The 19,599-nt window shown below is 48.8% G+C and overlaps 3 protein-coding genes across 6 annotated transcripts in view; all 3 read right to left on the bottom strand.

Moving 5' to 3' along the window:
- The window catches only part of inaE (inactivation no afterpotential E), a 210,121-nt gene extending 195,762 nt beyond the window's left edge, over positions 1-14,359 (bottom strand). For all 4 annotated transcript variants that reach the window (XM_089560116.1, XM_089560118.1, XM_089560117.1 and 1 more), the window contains exon 1: positions 13,791-14,359. In XM_089560116.1, coding sequence (XP_089416242.1) covers positions 13,791-13,885 — 95 coding nt within the window. In that variant the 5' untranslated portion in view covers positions 13,886-14,359. The remainder of the gene's footprint in view (positions 1-13,790) is intronic.
- LOC149329121 (uncharacterized) lies at positions 3,384-5,123 on the bottom strand. Its single transcript, XM_089561162.1, has one exon. It carries the CDS (start codon positions 5,121-5,123, stop codon positions 4,212-4,214), a length of 912 nt encoding a protein of 303 aa, XP_089417288.1. The 3' UTR covers positions 3,384-4,211.
- A 3,144-nt stretch (positions 14,360-17,503) lies between the features above and the next one.
- On the bottom strand, positions 17,504-19,248 carry LOC149329119 (uncharacterized). Its single transcript, XM_089562153.1, has 2 exons — positions 19,141-19,248; positions 17,504-18,028 (listed from the first exon to the last, which is right to left on the bottom strand). The coding sequence occupies exons 1-2, from the start codon at positions 19,150-19,152 to the stop codon at positions 17,504-17,506; spliced, it is 537 nt and encodes a 178-aa protein (XP_089418279.1). The 5' UTR covers positions 19,153-19,248.
- Between the last annotated feature and the right edge of the window lie 351 nt (positions 19,249-19,599).

Genomic DNA, 19,599 nt, shown 5'->3' with positions numbered 1-19,599 from the left:
TCGGCAGTGCAGAGCCAGAACTTAAAGCTTTTCAAAAAGGAGCGCAGATGGCCCTACAAAAATTTCGCCATCAGGATTCCAGGAACAGACTCTACTTGTCTTCACCGACTCTCCTCGCACGTATGAAACGGGCACAAGAGCAAGCTCGAGACTCTCCTCCTGTACTACCCGACTACATTGTTAACGAGCGCGACGCTACTAAATTTCGACAGGCATTAATTAATCACTGTACTGAATAAACGATACTGCCCATTTGTCTCAAACTTCACCCAGTTACACTTTTTCTTGTTGTTGTTACCGCCTAATTGAGCCTTTCGCCATTCTTTATTGACCAACGTTGTATTGTGATGAATCATTTTTCATTTTATTGATTGCATTATGTTTTGTTGTATTAACGTATTATTCTCAGTTTTATTTGCTTTGCCCCCCCCCCCCCTTATGTAATGCCTCAACAGAGGCCGTTAAGGGTAAAATAAATGATGAAATGATGATGATGATGAGAACCATCGGTGATTTAGTCGCTATATTTGAGGCATTGACCCTAAAACTAAACATTAATGCGATTACTTTGTGGTTGCCTGCACACCACGCAAGAATCTAATAGAATGAGTGGGTCAACATTGAGGGACGAGCAGCAGCATACAAAAATGGTAACTGCGCCGAACGCACATACCACATTAGCGCATCTTTCAACGTGCAAAGACATCGCGAATAAGCCTCGCCACAAAGCCCTTCAGTACCTCCGCTATGAGAGACAGTAGTGTGTAGGGCGTAAGCTGCTCGGAGATCCTCAGGGAAGACAAGACGTCTGTTCTGTTCAACCGTTTATTCTCTGAGTAACGGAGCTGCGGCGGGGAGCGCGGGAGGCGCGCCCCGCCGCTGCGAGAGGGAAAAGGGAGGAGAAGGAAAGAGCGCGCCAGATGCGGGGGCGCGCGGGGTGCGGTCGGGTTCCTTTGAAGGGGGCGCCGCAGACTTCGACCGCAACGGCGTTCACCTCACGTTGCCGAAGGCGTAGGGAAGAAGGACGCGTAAGTTGTGCCGGCGAGGGCTGGCGCCATGGCTGGCGCACTACACGGCTCCCCCCCGAGAGAGGAAGCCAAGGCGACGAACGATTTACTTCTGTGGGACGCTGGGATGCCAGTGGACGCGACGAGCCGGAGGTGCTTGCTGTCGGTCGGAGATGAATGGGGCTGTCGCAAGTGCAGGCGCCGAAACGCAAGAGACTGGGGCCTCGATGTACGCTGGCTTGAGTCGTTCGAGCGCCACTGCATCTCGTGTTCCGTTCAAGTCTACCAGGAAAGTGGAAGGACGGCGCTCAAGGACGCGGAAGGGGCCGATATAATGGGGTTGGAGGGAACCGCGCACAGGGCCGTAACGCACGAAAACATGGGTTGCTGTCTTTAAGTCTGGAGTCACGTACACAGTGCGTTGGTGTTCTCGCGTCGGCTGTGGTTGAAGGTGGCGGAGGATATGCCGGAGCCTGTCGACGTATTCACTTGCTGAGGACGGGACGGCGGGATTCGTGCTTTCCAAGAAATCGGCTGGAAGACGAAGAGAGGTTCCGTAAACAAGCTCGGCACAGGCGCACGAAAGGTCTTCTTTGAAGGCAGATCGGATTCCGAGCAGTGTGAGCGGAAGAGCTTCGAGCCACTTGACGGGGGGTCCGTGCGCCGTAAGTGCTGCTTTGAGGTGCCGATGGAAACGCTCTACGAGTCCGTTTGTTTGTGGATGGTAAGATGCAGTCCGTAGCCGTGCTGCTCCGAGCAGTTTGAGGAGTTCTGTGAAAAGCGATGACTCGAACTGACGACCGCGGTCCGTGACGATGGTTGTGGGGCAGCCGAACCGCGCTACCCAAGTAGAGACGAAGGCCGCGGCGACAGTGGCTGCTGTGATGTCGGCGATTGGTGTAGCCTCAGGCCATCGGGTGAAGCGATCGATGCATGTCAATAAATACCGGTAACCTTGGCAGTGGGGTAGGGGGCCAACGATGTCGATATGGACTACTGCGAAGCGTTCGTTGGGCTGCAGGAAGCGCTGCGTTGGGGGCACAGGGTACCGGTGTACTTTCGCACGTTGGCAGGGTGCACACGCGCGGACCCAGTCGCGAATGTCGGTGTTCATGCGGGTCCAGACAAAGCGGGATTTGATCAGCTTTTGAGTTGCACGAATTCCAGAATGGGAAAGGGTGTGCAAGGATTCGAAGATTTTCTTGCGGAAATCGATGGGCAAAACGGGCCTTGGCGTACCTGTGGAGGTATCACAAACGATTGGCGCGTCTTCAATGAGGACTGTCTCGAGCTTCAGGGATGTTTGCGCTGTACGTAGGCGGGAAAGCTCGGGGTCGCTTGCTTGCGCTGCAGACAGTTCATGTATGTCGAAGGGAAAGGAGGACGAAGTCGATGTTTCGGAACGACTGCGCGTGACGGCATCGACGCGACTGAGGGCGTCAGCCGGGGTGTTGTCGGCACCACTGATGTGTCGGATGTCAGTCGAGAACTCCGATATGAAGGATAGTTGTCTCACTTCCCGTGGTGTATATAGGGATGCAGAACGGCCAATTGAATAAGTAAGAGGCTTGTGATCCGTGAAAACGGTAAATGCTCTGCCCTCAAGCAAGTGGCGGAAATGACGCACTGCCAGGTATATGGCGAGAAGTTCGCGGCCAAAAACACTGTATCGTGTCTGGGCAGGTGTCATGCGTTTTGAGAAGAAGGCGAGGGGTTGCCACACGCCACTGACCTGTTGCTGAAGGACAGCTCCGAGCGCAGTATTGGAAGCGTCTGTCATGAGTGCCAGCGGATAATCGGGGTTTGGGTGGGCGAGTAGAGTGGCGTCGGCCAGAGCGCGCTTGATGGCATTGAAGGCATCGTCCGCAGTGGTGTCCCAGTGTAGTGTTTTCACCGAGTGCTTGCCGCACAGCATGCGGTCAAGTGGTTCAAGCAGGGTGGCGCAGTTTCTGATAAATCGGCGGTAAAAATTTACGAGGCCAAGAAACTGGCGGAGCTTCGTGCTTGAAGTGGGCTTGGGGAACTCGGTGATTGCTTTCACTTTTTCGGGAAGCGGGCGGATGCCGTTGTTGTCCAGGTGATGGCCGAGGAATACGAGAGCTGGTTGCCCAAACTCACTCTTTTCGGTGTTGACCACAATGCCGTTAGCCGAAAGACGCTCGAAAAGTTGGCGGAGGTGGTGCAGGTGTTCTTCAATACATGAACTTGCCACGAGAATATCATCCACGTAGGCGAACACGAAGGGAAGGCCACGTACGACGGAGTCGATGAAACGCTGGGAGGTCTGCGCAGCGTTGCGAAGTCCGAATGGCATTCTCAAGAATTCAAACAGTCCGAATGGTGTCGTGATCGCTGTTTTGGGGATATCTTCTTCAGTTACAGGGATTTGATGATATGCCCGAACAAGATCTATTTTTGAAAAGATGGTTGCACCGTGCAGAGAAGACGTGAAATCTTGTATGTTGGGCAATGGGTATCGGTCCGGGACGGTCTTGGTGTTCAGAAAACGATAGTCTCCGCATGGTCTCCAGTCTCCTGACTTCTTCGGGACAAGATGGAGTGGAGATGCCCAGCTGCTGGATGAAGGTCTAATAATACCAAGTTCCAGCATATGCTCGAATTCTGCACGGGCCACCTTGAGTTTGTCCGGAGCCAGGCGTCGTGGGCGAGAGAAAACAGGTGGTCCCGATGTTATGATGTGGTGCTGAACGTCGTGGCAGACGGGTTGAGTCCAATCCGGGGGTGACGTTAGCTTGGGAAATTCATTAATCAGGGCTGCAAACGGCTCTTTGGCAACTGTAGCGCATGAGGGTGCTACATCGGTAGTTGCGCGCGCTGCTATGCCGTGAATAAAGAGTTTCGTTGCGGAGTCAATGAGGCGCTTCCGCCTGACGTCGATGAGGAGCTCGTGCTTCGTTAGAAAGTCGGCACCAATTATCGCAGAACCAACGTCGGCGACTAGAAATACCCACCGGAAGACCCTTCGAAGCCCGAGGTTGAGCGTTACAGAGCGCTGTTTGTAAACAGGTATGCGCGTTCCGTTCACTGCTTGCAGGTACGAAATTGCAGCGGAAGCACGCTCTGCTTTTGTGGCTGGGAGAACGCTCACCTGGGCCCCGGTGTCGATAAGGAATTTCTGTCCGGTGGTTCTGTCGTAGACGTGGAAAAGGCGACACTCTTCTCGGCACAGACCGCTCGTCGCCGCTAGTGGTCGGCCGGCCGGTTTTCCGTCCAGCTGCAAGGCAGGAGGCAGTGGCGGGCGTTGGCGCCGAAGCGACGATGGTAATAGCAGATGCGTGGGCCTGCGGATGGACTTCGCTCACTCTGTCCGCGCTGTCGAGGCGTTGAGGAGCGGTGACGTTGGCGTCCACGGCGTAGAGGCGGCTCTGAGTGTCTAGTTGCCGCAATCAGTTTTTCGAGCTGCTGACAAAGGCGATCAACTTCGGAAGGCGTAGCGGTGGTGGATGCAATATGCGACGGCTGAGGAGTGGTGATGGGGACGGCCAACGGCGACGACTGTGTGGGCGGGCTGACGGCAGCGACGGTCAAGTGCGGGGTGGCCACTTCCATCACCTTGTCGGCTAGCGCGGCGAGTGATGTTAAGTCCATGGTTGTGGCTGTGGCAAGCACCATTTGGACGTTGGACGGCAGGCGCTGTAGAAAAAGTTCACGTAGCACTGCATTGTCCTTGGCCTGCGCACTGCTACCGAGAAGCTGCGTCATCCGCCGCAAGAGCTGACTGGGTCGCCGGTCACCGAGCTCCTCCGCGGAGAGAAGCTGCTGTATTTTCGTCCTTTCGGACGCGGCCGTTCGTTGCAGTAGGGCTGCCTTGAGGTCATCATATGGATTTGCCGGAGGATTGGTGCTGAAGGAGGTGAGTATGTCGGACACCTCCTCTGCAGCTGTTGATGGCAGTGCGCCGACCACGTAGTAAAATTTCTGCTTCTGTGATGAAATTCTCGAAAGTTGGAATTGAGATTCCACTTGCAGGAACCACACGGCTGGGTTGCGTTCCCAGTACGGTGGGAGACGCACTGTGACTGCAGAGACGGCTTCGCCGGGCACATCTGGCGTTGTCTGGTTGAGGTTGGGCGTAAGTGGCTGATTTTGTTCCATTTCAGCTGCTTGCGTTGACGTCCTGTCTTCAGCGTGGGCAAAAACTTGGCTCTACGTTTCTTAGGTTCGTCGAAAACCGGGTCACCAATTGTAGGGCGTAAGCTGCTCGGAGATCCTCAGGGAAGACAAGACGTCTGTTCTGTTCAACCGTTTATTCTCTGAGTAACGGAGCTGCGGCGGGGAGCGCGGGAGGCGCGCCCCGCCGCTGCGAGAGGGAAAAGGGAGGAGAAGGAAAGAGCGCGCCAGATGCGGGGGCGCGCGGGGTGCGGTCGGGTTCCTTTGAAGGGGGCGCCGCAGACTTCGACCGCAACGGCGTTCACCTCACGTTGCCGAAGGCGTAGGGAAGAAGGACGCGTAAGTTGTGCCGGCGAGGGCTGGCGCCATGGCTGGCGCACTACAAGTGCTCTGAGGAGGAGGAGCGCCCAATTCTGCCAATACCAATGGAGCTGCCCAGGCGACACTCATACCCTAGTCCACGGCCCCGCAATCAATGCTGCACTGACCCCAACTTGCGGCACATGGTTTTCAGCAAAGACCCAGACGAAGGGATGTGCCATCACTGCCGAATAGCGGCGACCGCTACCCACATCGTCTGGGAGTGTAAGGAATGTTCCGAGTTAGGCTCAAGGAAGCTCAAGGAACAACACATAAGGAACACATTAGGCTCAAGGAACAATACATAAGAGCACGGCTGTCGCCCTGGGCTGGGCAAAGCTCGCGGTCTTCGTTGCAGAAGGCTTGGGTAACATGCTTTACGGCCCTCAAGGCATAGCGTTCCTCTTTTTTTTAATCTTTAGCCCCTGTTCAACTCTTTTGGTTGCTTTAAGCCTGCGATAACTATGCTGGGGCAGGAATTCCCTAACTTTTGTTTAACCTGTTTGTTTTAGTTTTTCCCTATCAAAGAGAGACTCATAAATATTAAAAATGAGGGCATTCAATGAACTAAGTATTTCAGTCAATCGCGTTATGACACTTCCCTTCATAGCAAAGAAGCCCTTGCGTTCAATATCAAGCCGAAATGTTATGCTCCGGCGTCGGCTCGTAGGCTCCGCTGTGCAAGGTTGGGGACGTAAAAGTATCTAATGAGTGTTTCTCACCCTGGAGAAGGAGTCCATGAAGAAGCAGGCCACGAGGAGGCGGACAGTCTTGCATTGCCCGAAAGGAAAGCAAGCTCAACCGGGAAGTTCACCAACCGGCACGGCGATGGGCGAATTGCTTTGAGCAACGGCAATAGATACAGGAGACCATCGCGCACAACGATTTCCACTGTCATAAGCGGGATGTCTTTCATGCTGTAAGCAGGGGCAGTAGACACAGAACACTATGCCGAGTACCGACTGACATTGTAGTACACGGCAGGAGCGTATCCGCTTTCAGCATGTACTGTAGATAAAAGATATGCTGATAGGAGTGACCGCAGTGAACCAGTCGAGAGGACACATCTAATGCTTCATCATAATCATCATCAGCCTGACTACTCCCACTGCAGGGCAAAGGCCTCTCCCATGTCTCTCCAGTCAACCCTGTCCTTTGACAGTTGCGTCCACCGTATCCCCGCAAACTTCTTAATCTCATACGCCCACCTAACTTTCTGTCACCCCCTGATACGTTTGACTTCTCTTGGAATCCACTCCGTTACCCTTAAGGACCAGCGGTTATCTTGTCTTCGCATTACATGCCCTGCCCAAGCCCATTTCTTCCTCTTGACTTCGACTAGGATGTCATTAACCCGCGTTTTGTTCCCTCACCCACTCCTCCCGCTTCCAATCTCTTAATGTTACACCTATCATTTTTCTTTCCATAGCTCACTGCGTTGTCCTTAACCTAAGCTGAACCCTCTTCGTTAGCCTCCACGTTTCTGCCCCATAGGTGCAGAAGAACCGAAAAATGAGCGAGTTGGTGCATACTGAAGAGGCAAAAAACAGAGCATCTACGACGGACAGGAACGAAGAAAGAAGAATGACAAGCGTAGTAAAAGAAGGAGGACTGTGCTTACTGCACTTGTCCTTCTTTCTTAGTTCTTGTCCGTCGTCACTGCGCTGTTTTTTACCTCTTCAATATGCCCCACAGGTGAGTACCGGTAAGATACAGCTGTTGTATACTTTGTATGCTATTTGATGCTGTGTAACTTGGACACGAAAGCTTGCATAATTAGCAGTCTCCAGATACTGTACAACGTTTATCGATGCCACACCTGCTGCCTTTCATTTCCTAAAGATTAACTTACATGCGATAAGTCGCTACCATCGTCCTTAAACGGCATATCTACTCTATTCAAACCAAAAATGAAGCAACCTGTTTTTGCGACTGCAATTTGATGGCCGCTATAGACGCTCAAAGCCCGCGAGTCCACTCAGTGTGCATGGCCTCGAGATTAATAAAATCGCCCTTCCAAGCTTTCATTTCGCAGGGCCGCTACTCCTTCCTCTCAATGCAGCTGCGCTTAGCAAACACAGCTGCTTTTGTTAGTAAAGGCGCTACCTTCTATATTCGTGCACGTAGGTATTGCACCTCACCGACGCCTAAAAAAGTATGCACACGAATCGGTAAGCCCCAGCGCACCTGTCGCCGCTGATAAGAACCTCCGGAGGCGCTTCTAGCTAGAGATAAGAGGTCTCGGTCCCCAGTCCCATTCTCTTAGCCCTTATCTCTTCGAAAGCTGAGCCCAGCATATGCGCCAGCGCTTGGTCCGTTGGCGTTAGAGACGAAGTTTTAAACCACAAGCACTACAAAAGAGGCCACATCCTTGCAGGGATTAAGCAAAACATAGAAAGGCTTAAACAATTCCATAAGCCCTTTTCCCCCAAGTAGTGAGTCTATGCAAAAACTACTGGAAGTTTTACTAACAATGCAAGAAAGTTCTCGCGGTGATGGCGAAGAAACGTCATAAACGTTGCACCCCCTCACAGGCTTGCACGTTTTTACTAATTTTCATTAGGGGTGTGCGAATATTCGAAATTTTCGAATATAGTTCGAATATTATATTTTTAGTATTCGTATTCGATTCGAAATCCAAGTATTCGTGTTGTTTCGAATATTCGATGCGATGCGAATATACGTATCTAGCCGAATATTCTATTGTGAGCACCCGCGTTCATATCGGTCCGCAAGTCCTTTCGACAGAGACATAACAACACGGCGGCGCCTAGAGCAATGCGTAACGTTGGGCCATGGCGTAGCTGACTGCGCTGATGAGCTTCTTTGTGGCTATACCTGCGAAGCTGGTACAGTCAGAGCTGTGCACGAAGTGCCTCGCAATACGTGCCAGTTCAGTGCCAAGTGGGAGGGCATTTTCTGTGGCTGGAGGAGTCGTTGAGGGAATTACTTCTCCCTGACCATGTGGAGCGGCGGGTTTTCCCTTCTCGGTAACCTTTTATGTTCATCCCAGCAACGCGCTTTTGTGCTTATGGCAAGCTAGCCCTAATCAGTGCTGTGTACTAGCCATCTTCTCTGATATTTCCACTCTTCTAAGAATAATGTTCGAGGCTTTGATGCTTTTTGTGCAGCCACACACACCTTTTGTGTTCATTTAATCATTGATGGTTAAACTGTGATGTTCTTGGGTGCTCAAATAAAGGCTTTGTAGTGGTTAAATGCACCTGTTCTTGATTATTCGATTCGATATTCGGAACCAAGTATTCGTATTCGATTCGTATTCGAAAAATTTGATATTCGCACACCACTAATTTTCATTCCTTCTGTCGACAAAGAACTGCCCTCTCTTTTCCCCTTGTCCCCCCCCCCCCCCCCCCCAACCCGCCAGTATTAAAAGGACGGCCTGCGGCCGTAAGGGTTTGCAACGTGTGTCCAATATCTTCTTAGGGATTTTCACCTAGGTGGGGTATACACCAGTGAAAAGACAAGCTACTGCCATCTAACAGAGCATATCCGTAATACAAGAAAGAAAAAGTACTCTCCTTTGTCAAAATATCTGCATTTAGAGAAAAAGTAGCCATGTAGATATTTGTTCTGGTACGGCTACGCTGCGGCGCATATTTTTACTCACCCTGTTAAAACTTACTCTACCTCTGCCGATTCTCCTCTAAACGTGGTGGATTCACAAGGTTCCAGGTTCGAGGTCGGCCTGCCAACTTCTAGCCGACGCGGATAGTTCAGATGGCAGAGCGACTGCCTCGGACAGACGATGGTGCCCGGTTCGAATCCCGGACCACAAACAGTATTCTGCAATGTATCCTTTTTTTTTGGTCCATTTTCTGTAGTATTGATTTCTCGTTGACGCAGGACATGGCGGATGACACTAACGACAGAGGCCTAAAGGAAATAAGGCCCCAGGACATATTTTTCGTTTGCATACCCAAGCAGCACATGTAATAGGCGCAATATTTCCAGGGCCAACATTTGCCAATACATTTTCTATATTGGGCCAATTAGCCATGCTCTTGGGGATGTTGAAGCCATCAGGAAGTCTATCCACCTTTACTTCGTAGCTGTGCGGCTAAGCTCGGGTAGATGCTAATGAGTATTTACTGCCCTGAACATAAGGTATGCACGGCATTTTTTCACGTAGCGCAGACTACAAGCACGGTGTCCAGAATACTAAAGTTTTGAAAGCATGATAGTTCGCCCATTTGATTTTTTTTTGTTACAGAGCACTCACTTCAATACACAGGGGCGTGTTCTGCCATTTCCCCTATATCGAAACACGGCCCCTGCGGCCGGCATCTATAGATAGAAAATCTAGGCTCTGCCTACGTTTTTTCAATCATCACTTCTGACATTCGATATCAGCTGTTTGCGTCGTCAAGAACACAACCAAGCGTTAGTGGCATCATGCATCTGTGGTTGTGGTCTTTTAAAAACAAGATCTTAGTCGCCTCATGCACCCACAGTATAGAAGTATTGCGAAAGCTAATGCTGCGTTAGGATGATAAATGGGACCATTTATTAATAGTGATCTATATAGTTCGTTTTTTTTTTTAAGTTTTACTACTCATCAAGCATGACTCCTTCAAATGCATTTGGATGCTCCACGGCGAAGTGAAAGACATTCGGAGTTTAAATGTTCGAACTGATGCAGTACTATGTGGGTATTTTCGCTGAAAAAGGACAAGGAAAATGTGAACTTGTGCTCTGAGAGATCGCCGTGCAGATTTTACCATCAGTTACACCAGATTATGGTTCTGAACAGAAGCAACATATTCGCTGTCATGCCAGTATTATATAGGTAATAAATGTTTCGGAATTATACGCACAAGAGAGCTAAGTGTTGATCACTGCAAGAACTATGAATGACTTCTTGTGCAGCCTTCTTTGGGGTGCAACGACAGTGCTTGAACACTGTTCTTGAACTCACTTTTTTCTTCTCACTGTAACATGTATTTCCCGCCGACACTCATGCCAATCAAATTTTACGGGACTGGTGAGGTTTGGAACAAATTTACTGTAGATCTGCTTTGCAACCCATTCGCCCATTGATACAAGCAGATGAGCTGCCACGGTGGCTCAGTGGCTATGGTGCTCGACTGCTAACCCAAAAGACGCGGGTCCGATCCCGGCCGCGGCGGCTAGAATTTCTTTGGAGGAGAAATTCTAGAGGCCCGTGTGCTGTGCGATGTCAGTGCACGTTAAAGAACCCCAGGTGGTCGAAATTTCCGGAGCCCTCCACTACGGCGTCTCTCATAGCCTGAGTGGCTTTGGGACGTTAAACCCCATAAACCAAACCAAACCAAATACAAGCAGATGAAGCATACATGTCCACTCATAGTAGCAGGAATTTTAGGCGACGTTACTTTATATAAATATATACATACTTCCGCACATCCGCATCCTGTGAACTTTTACTGCCGACGGCGTGCATAATGCTAGCCGCGAGATATACAGTTCAGTTAGAAACAGCGCTCGTGCTTCGTCGTCTTTGCTTCCTGCTTGATCGTCCCGGGTAAGCCATGCAGCTGTAGATTTCCGTTTCATATTCGTTCTACCTTTACACTGTGCAACGCGACCGGCGCGACACCGATACGGAAACCGACTGGCTGCGGGCTACGAGAACGACACACAGATAAGCGATAAAAGACGAACAAAAGAAAGCCCCACTTGCGGTGATATTTCGTGCTTCACATGAGTCGGAAGAGCTTTCTGTTTGACGTAAGCTGTCGGGTAAAAACGCGATTGAAGGTATGCACGCACGTATGAAAAAAATGCGTCGCAGGGTCACGTACGTTCTACTCTTTACAAAAGGCGCGGTGGCTCATGTTTAGCGCATGTAACGGTAACGAAAAAAATCATACTCGCAGGTAGTGAATAGTAACTTAAACATGAACCAATGGAGACCACTCTATGGAGTAGTTTGCACGGAGTCGTCTACATGCAAACTTCGTCAATGATCATTCCAAAAGCCCATCAGTGCTATGCACTAATAATTTTGCGACAGCTTTCGTAAAGTGTTCATCCTCTCGCACAACTGAGCACGTCACATAGCACAAGTTTCTCAAATGAAAAAGCGATTATCTGAATCATAGGACGTTGCTGGCACATAATACGGATATCGTTTATTGGAATATTGTTTCAATATTATATATTTGTAGATTTCTTACTCTTTTCATCGAACATATTCGTAACGGTTCAGCTCTTTGAACTAGTTGTCTACTGGTTAACAAAACCAATTTGATATGATGAAAGTAAATAAATGAAAAGCCCAAAACCTTGAACTGCGAACTTAATATTTTAGTCTTACTGCAAAACTAAGCGACGACAATGTCCAGGCAACGATTTTTTTTTTATCTAGAGTTAAATTCTTAGGCAAAAAAAAAATTCTCCTAGGATGTACACGCCATTTTGGTGCCGTTTATCGCGTATGCTGTTAAGTAGAACTACACTAAACAGGCCTCTCTCCCGAGAGAGGCGAGTATACTTGGACCCAACCTAACCAAACCAAACCAACGGCACCAAACTCTTCAACTATACTTTATCGCACCATCCTCAACTCCCTCTGGTCACGCTCCATTCGCACTTCGCAAGTCGAAAAACTCGTCCGCATAACTAACCTGCGCTGAAGGTAATGAACACACCAAACTGACAAGCAGTACATTGTGGATCGAAAAAACAAGAACCAATAGCCTCACTATATGACCGGAACCTTCACGTGCTGTTTTCTTCGGTTGGCTTCTCCGCACTACCTCTCTGCCTGCCCCCTGGGAGTCAGGCATCTCCTTTGAACTATACCACGCTGCCAAAAAGGCGGCTTTCGGGGGGAACATTACCATATTCGCGACAGAAGTCCCCTTTTTCATGAGGGGTGCGAGGGAGACGGTGGCGGGACTGTTTTACAAGATAACACGACGCATGCATTACACGACGAGGTGAAAAAAAAAAAAAAATCGAACTGGCCATGAGCGCTTCGCGGACCAATCGAGTCCTTTTCGAAATACCGTCCATCGTCAATTTCGCCGCATTTCGCTCGTTTTTTGTCTTTACGACATTGGAGCCCCTTTTTTAGGTTTCAACATTTTTATTTCTACGGCCATTTTACGGCGGGCGCGATAGAGAATCCTATTTTCCGGCGCCGCGCATCAGGTCTATCTCGGAAGTGAGCAAATAAAAGAAAAGAAACAGAATTTTGAAGGGAACTAAAATTTTTCGCTCATAAAAAGGACGCGCCGAGACACATAATTCCGTCAAAGCGGTGAACTCCGGCCATAAAATGAAAATCAAACAGAAAATCACACTGAGAAGGACTGGAATGAAATTGAAAAAAAGCCAACGTTCTTTGAGACCGGACCGTCAGAATAGCGTTAAGTTCAGCTAAAGTGCAAAGGACGTTGACGCACTCACGTCACTTCTGCGAGGGGCGTAGTAATAAAGTTCGCGTGGAATCAGCTTCGAGATACGTTCTTTCGACTGGCGCCAAAAACTCGCGTAGTGACAAACGCAACTGGGGCGCTCTGGAAAGTGAAAAAATATGGGTCGCTCTATTAAACGGCCCTTTCGTTGTTTACGGCTACAAAACACAGTCTTTTTTTTTTCTTAGTACACTACCATTAAATTATTCACAGCGTATTTACGACACAGGAAGCTCACCGGAGTTATGAGTTCGCGAACTCGCAACGCGCTTATTCATTCGCGAAAGTGCATTCCTTTTTTTTTTTTCTGAAAGGAATTTTTTGCACGACTTTCAAAACGGACGCTGTAATCTCACGCGATAAGATTACAACAGTCGCAGCCAACAATTTGACAGGCACGTGCTAGCCCGTTGTTTACGCAATCGATTAGCAGTATACCGATGCCTATAGCCGCTACCTCCCCGGTAAAAAAAAAAAAAAAGAGCCGAGCTCTAAATAACAGACGATTCGGAGAAAAGCGATCCCACTGATCACGAAACGAAAAAAAAAAACGCATTCCAGGCAAGACGTCAATCCTGTACGGAGCTCTCGAGCGGCCGTAAGTCGCTGCTGCCATGGCAACAGCATCTGAACAGCCTCATCAGAAGAGCGCCGGAGAGGTTTGAAAAAGCCACTCCGCGCGTCACAAGTGCATTACGGCAAAGCCGCCCCTCTTTTTCCCTTTTAAGCTCTCCTATCCATCGGGAGAATTCAGGCGACCTTCGCAAAACAAAGTAAGATGGGCCGCTCGTGCGCGCATGGATTACGCGTGCGGATGGCTATTTCGGTAAGCGTTTTTGACGATTTGGAGCGATTATAAAGGACTCACCATATCGTGTGGAGTAGGAGCAGGAATATCCCGGGTACCACGAAGTCGTCGGAGCCGACGGACCAGCGTCGTTTGAAGACGACAACTCCCGGCATGACAGAAAGAAGAAGATACGGCCGTCACAAACAACACCGTCACCACCGATGCACGCCGGAGCGAGCGACAACATTTTGGAGCACGCTGACTGCACTTTCGTTGACCGACGAAGACGATGAAGGCAGCGAAGATCGGAGTAGCATTGTAGAGTCGCGCGAACGACGACTAGCTTGGCGGCGGCGGCTGCTGCTTCTCGGTGCGTCGAACCAGTCGAACGGCCTCCACCGTACACGCCGCGACACGCTCATGCCTCCGTACTGCCCCTGTAGTCGGCGTTGAATGACTCCAGCGCTTGCTTGACGCCTCGCTCGGCTTCGGCGAATGCTTCCCTGCCCTGCCCTTTGCAAAGCGCGTGGCGGCGGCCACTCGCTTCCACTCTGACAGCAGAGCACGCGATGTGTATAGCAGCAGCACACCGATGCGCCCCGGCCGCGCACAGCCGCGACCACTTTGCAAGGGAGAGTCTTCCCCAGCCAACCACCGACCGCCGCCGCCGCCGACGCGCGGTTTGACGCAGCCGCCGCGAGATGCCGCCACCGCCGCGCGCGAGTCTCGGTTGAGGAAGAAGTGCGGACAAGTTTTTCGCGCCGGCCAGGCGCGGTTTCCTTGGTTTGTTTTAGGCGCGCTTCTGTGGGTTGTCGGTGTTTTATTTCAGATGTTTAGCGAAGTTAAAGTTGCTGGTTTTGTTTGCGGTTATTAGCCTAAGACGAATTGATTCTATAATTTAGAGAAATCGGCAGTGAGCCTTGAAAGTGTTTATGTTATGAAAAAAATACAAATGGTTTACACACAAAGGTGGAGATGAGTCAGAAGGGTTTGCGAGGTGTCCGTATTGTCTCCTATTGTATACTGCTTCCTACACGACAATGCGCGGAAAAGAACTCCCGTTGATTTTGTCTGTCTTTTTATTGCTATATTTTGCCGTGGCAGTGACAATAGTAGTAATATCTTCACGCGTATACAAAACAAATAAAGAAGAGTTTTGTTGAAAGGCCAGAAAGAACCGGTAATGTAGAAAGAGAAAAGAAATGCAGATGCCACGAAACGTAGGGTTTTATGCTGTTGGGATTTCTGCTGGAATAAAACCTTCAATGAGCAAGACAAAGTTATCAAGCGATTTACGGCATTTGGAAACGCGCAACGGTACAAAGCTTGACGTTTGCGAGTAATGTTGATTAACAGGATCGGGAAACAATTGTGTGCCTCAAGTCTTAAAACTAGTTGTTAGTGACATAGCATTAACTAGTGAAGTACTCTTACCAAATAAAGATTTCAAGGATATTCAAGGAGGCACAGGCAGGTGAGCGATTAGAGCACGCAAGAGGAATATGATATCTTGAATCAACTACAGTTAAGGTAAACGCAAAGCGATGTGACGCATAGAATTTTCAGATTCTGATACTTCTCTACTGTAGACACCGCCGAAAGCAAGATGATATGTTGGAAATAGAAGGATGGCGGTTGCAAAACAAAAGTGTACAAACCCGTGCTAGAAATCTGCACGACGACCTAATATTGATTGCTATTAAAGATTCAAAAAGCTGTTTGCAGTTCTACTTACTAGCTGACTACTGTCGGCCGCTGCAGTATAAAGAGAGAAGTTACCATTCATGCGTCGGCAATAAACTTAGTATTTCTCTCAAGATTTTAGCACAGTGGTGTTGTTTCTTCGATGCTGAAGAAAAAAAAATATTCTGGCTTTTGTAAATTCATATTTTAAGAGATATGAATGTGGAAGGAAGTGTTCGTAAATACGAGAGCGAGTGATGAGTCGTCACACGAATATGTGAACAGGATGGCTTTTTGAAAAGTAGCAAATCTCGTCATAGCAGAACGTTTAGTAGCGTTGCTTGTGAGCTGTGTGAGCCGTAGACGGTAACATAAAGTTAACATTTTGACAGCTTAATACAGCTTAGGGCAGTTAGGTTTATTTTTTCCGAAGTACCGTGCAACTGACTCCCCAGCAGCTCTAATGAGGCAACATGGAATCCAGACACTTGAAATGAGAAGTAAAATACAGCGCCTAAAATTTATTTTCCTTCTTAAAAATAACCTTCTCGCTCTAACTCCCCGCCCGTATATAGTAACACCACTTACAGCACTCAGAACACGTCATCGACACCATGACCCTCTCAGTCCATATAGCAGCGGAACAAACGCTTTTAAATATTCTTTCTTCCCATTTACAATAAGCGAATGGAACAACCTGCCACAATCACTACTAAGCAGCATTGATGTCATTGAAGGTTTGAATTGATAACATTACACATCTTCTGCAGTTTATTACTTCTCATTTGCTTTGCTTTTTTTTGTGTGTGTCAATATTTTGCGTATCGCTGTCGCGTACGTTTTCAATTCGTTTTTTAAGCATTTCCATGTTCTTTGCTCAGATACGGTCAGAGTTCCGTTACTGTTTTCGCTTTTTTTTTGTCCCGGGAACAACTGTATTTGCCATTGGTAATTGCCGTTTGTATTTGTCAATTGTATTTGATAACTCTTATGCCCCTCCTGCTTGGGCCGCAAGGCTTGCAGTATTGCATTAATGAATCATTAATAAATAAGAGAATAACAGCGCACATTGGGTGATACTAAGCGTAAAACCTGGAATAATGTGAGCCACAAAGAAAGAACTTCGAAAATTTTCGTTCTTTTCAATCGCATTTCAGTTCATGCTTTAACAAGGTGGGAACTGCTCCTAAAAGTGCGAGACAACAGTTTATTTGAAAGACAATAATTTACAGAAGTAGGAGTGACGAACACGCATTGGCCCCAGGATTGTTTTCTTTCTGAAAAGTGAGGAAGGGAAATCAAGTGTTGCTATAACGAGCAGAGAAAATTTGTAAAGCTTGGCAGTGACCCAACAGTCATCGATGGACTTTGATCTGTCATGAAGCAGACTTACACATGACAGAGAAGAAAACATGTATTCAGGGTTGCCGTTGTCTATTATAGAAAACACAGTACTGATACCGCTAAACTCCTGATTAGAACTGTTGCCTCCGGCAACATTTGAATTCGAGAGTGGGAACTGTTCGAACTCTATATTAGGAACACACTTCTAAGCGGCTCAAACACGATGCCAGCAAGTGAACTACATATGTAATGCTAGATTTGTCCAAAGTAAATAATTGAGGACACATCTCCATGACAAGCAAAAGCCGATTTCCAAAGAAGGCTCTTATAGGAAGCTGTAGACGACGAAATGCTGAGATTTCAAAGCTGTGTTGTTCGCACGGTACGAAGTAGCATATCGGATAAAATGTGAGTCGAATATTCAGCTAAGGTTGCGATGAAGCTACACCACTTTTGTTATTGCAAATGATTTGAAATACAGTACACTGTTTTTTATCCGAATAACCACATTTCACCTTTATCGACATTGCATGCTGAAGGTTGTACGACGCGGATTCTTGACCTAGGCTCTTTGCCACGGCAGCACACGTATGACATCGTCCGGCCAGATGACAGCATGCACTTAAACAGCTGAGTCGTTATGGAACATTAAAAAGCAAGTTAAAAGCTCCTAAAAGACTGTATACTACGAACAAACCGAGATCTCAGTAATGGATTGAAGAGTGTTTCAACTGGTAATTCACCTATGGATTTGGATATGTCGATTAGCCCTTGAGTCCATAGCCATGTCCGCCGCCAAGACCACCGCCGAATCCGCCTCCGAAGCCGCCAAGACCACCGTATCCACCGTATCCTCCGTGTCCGAGGCCGCCGAGTCCCAGACCGTATCCACCGTATCCGCCATGTCCCAAGCCGCCTCCGTATCCGCCTCCGTACCCGCCCCCGTATCCGCCACCATATCCGCCGCCGTATCCGCCTCCATATCCGCCTCCGCCGTAAGGTGCCGCTTTCTGGTTGTCGTAGATGTAGGTCACAGCCGAGGAGAAGCCGCCTCCGCGGCCCCCGCCATAGCCGCCGCCGTATCCACCGCCGTAGCCGCCTCTGTAGCCGCCTCCAAGTCCGCCGTAGCCACCACCAAGGCCACCGTAGCCGCCCCCGAGACCACCGTAGCCTCCGCCGAGGCCACCGTAACCACCTCCAAGGCCACCATAGCCGCCGTAGCCACCCCCGCCACCAAGGAATCCAGCCGAGGCGACGTTAGCCACCACAGTCAAGACTGCAGCTAAGATCTGTCGGAGCCAGTTAGGCCCAGTTAGGCGCGTTCTTAAGTAACACTTGAAAAGGCAGGTGCTTGCAACGCATTGATGAAACTAACCTTGTCAGCACCGTGTTAAATATTAACAAACGCAAAATGGCGACCCGTACTTTTAACCTTGTTGCTTCTACCCAGGCAGTGTTCTTGCTACAACAAGCGGTTGGGCTTACAGCGCAAGGGATGCGGGTTTAGAGTGTACCTGTACATAGCCACTCTAATGAAAAGTCTAGGATGATCCTGTATCTCCATGCCTGAGTGCCAGTGGCGAGCATTTGCCGATGTAGGCTGCCAGAGGCTGTGTATACTGTCTATTCTACCCCCTGGTCTACCCGCTACGCCTATCAGGGTCTAAGCTGCGATATATTTCACTTGCTTTCAGTTATATATATCTCCCCATTTTCCAGGTTCACTTTCTCTCTTATGCAGGTTATGTTGCGGTGCTAGTTGGCTTTTGCCAGACATCATGGAAAAACAGCGCTTGCGGACGAGGACGCAGAAAGGACAGTTGTGTATGTGTGTCCTCTCTGTGTCCTCGTCTACAAGCGTTGTGATTCAGTCATGTCTCACTTTCTCTTTTGAACGCATCTTCGCATAGCGACAGGAATAGGATCGTGCATTTTTTTTTTTCCAAGAATAATCTTTAACACCTGCTCCTTTCGTGGACTAGTGTGGCTGGATAATGGTGTCGGAAAATTAAACTAAGGCACCAGTGCTGACCATCGGAGGTACGACGAACATTGGCTTGCCTGGTTGCAGTTGTATCTGATGAACTAGGGTAGATAAGATATAGTAAATAAACCAAATATCGGTTCACATGTAGGATGTAAACATGCCTCAGCCATTGTTTTTTGAAGCGACTCTAGCGTTTAGATGAGTTTACAGCAGACTTAGCCTCAAGTTTCGCACACTACTTGCAGCATCGGTAAAATTCTAAATGTGACATCTAAGGGGTATCGCTGACTTACTTTTAATAACTTTCGAGTGCCCGCGTGTACACTTCAAAGCCAGTGAAATAAAAATAAATTATTGCGAATAAGAAGCTAATAGAAATCGCTGCTACACACCGATGAAGATTCAGTTACTCACCAGAGTCCTCATTGTGAGATGGTGCGTAAACCTCCGGTCACTACACGAACACCGAAAATCCAACGTGCAAGTCGTTCTCTGCAGTGGAACTGGAAGCTCGCAGTTGCCTCTGGCACCGACGAAAACAGTGGAGCGGTTTTTATACTCGAATCACTCCCGAGCGAGAATCAAGCACGACAGAATGGGAGAGAAGAGAACGAAGAGTAAGAAGAAAAAGACGAAAAAGGGGGATTCCAAAGGCACGGCGGAGGTTCGCCCCGCCCCTTACTCGACAAAAGGCAGCAACAGCAGTAATGGCTTGGGAACTGAGCAGATTCGTGCAAGGCAAGGAGCGTGCCCGCGTTGAAAGAGGCGGCGCGAAAATAAATCAAAAACAAGGAAAAACACGACAATGGCAGCGCAGAGTCCTTATGCAAAGCGCACGCCAACCAGAGCGAAAGAGTCGTCGCTGGTAAGAGT

The sequence above is a fragment of the Amblyomma mixtum genome, chromosome 9 (genome assembly GCF_055824585.1).
Source record: "Amblyomma mixtum isolate Tamu chromosome 9, ASM5582458v1, whole genome shotgun sequence".
Classification (NCBI taxonomy): domain Eukaryota; kingdom Metazoa; phylum Arthropoda; class Arachnida; order Ixodida; family Ixodidae; genus Amblyomma; species Amblyomma mixtum.
The sequence above is the reverse complement of the archived record's forward strand: the minus strand, read 5'-3'. Positions and strand labels throughout refer to the sequence as shown.

What these genes read in the sequence shown, in the direction of transcription:
- LOC149329121 (XM_089561162.1), bottom strand. Translation starts at nt 5,123, where the DNA reads ATGGAACAAAATCAGCCACTTACGCCCAACCTCAACCAGACAACGCCA.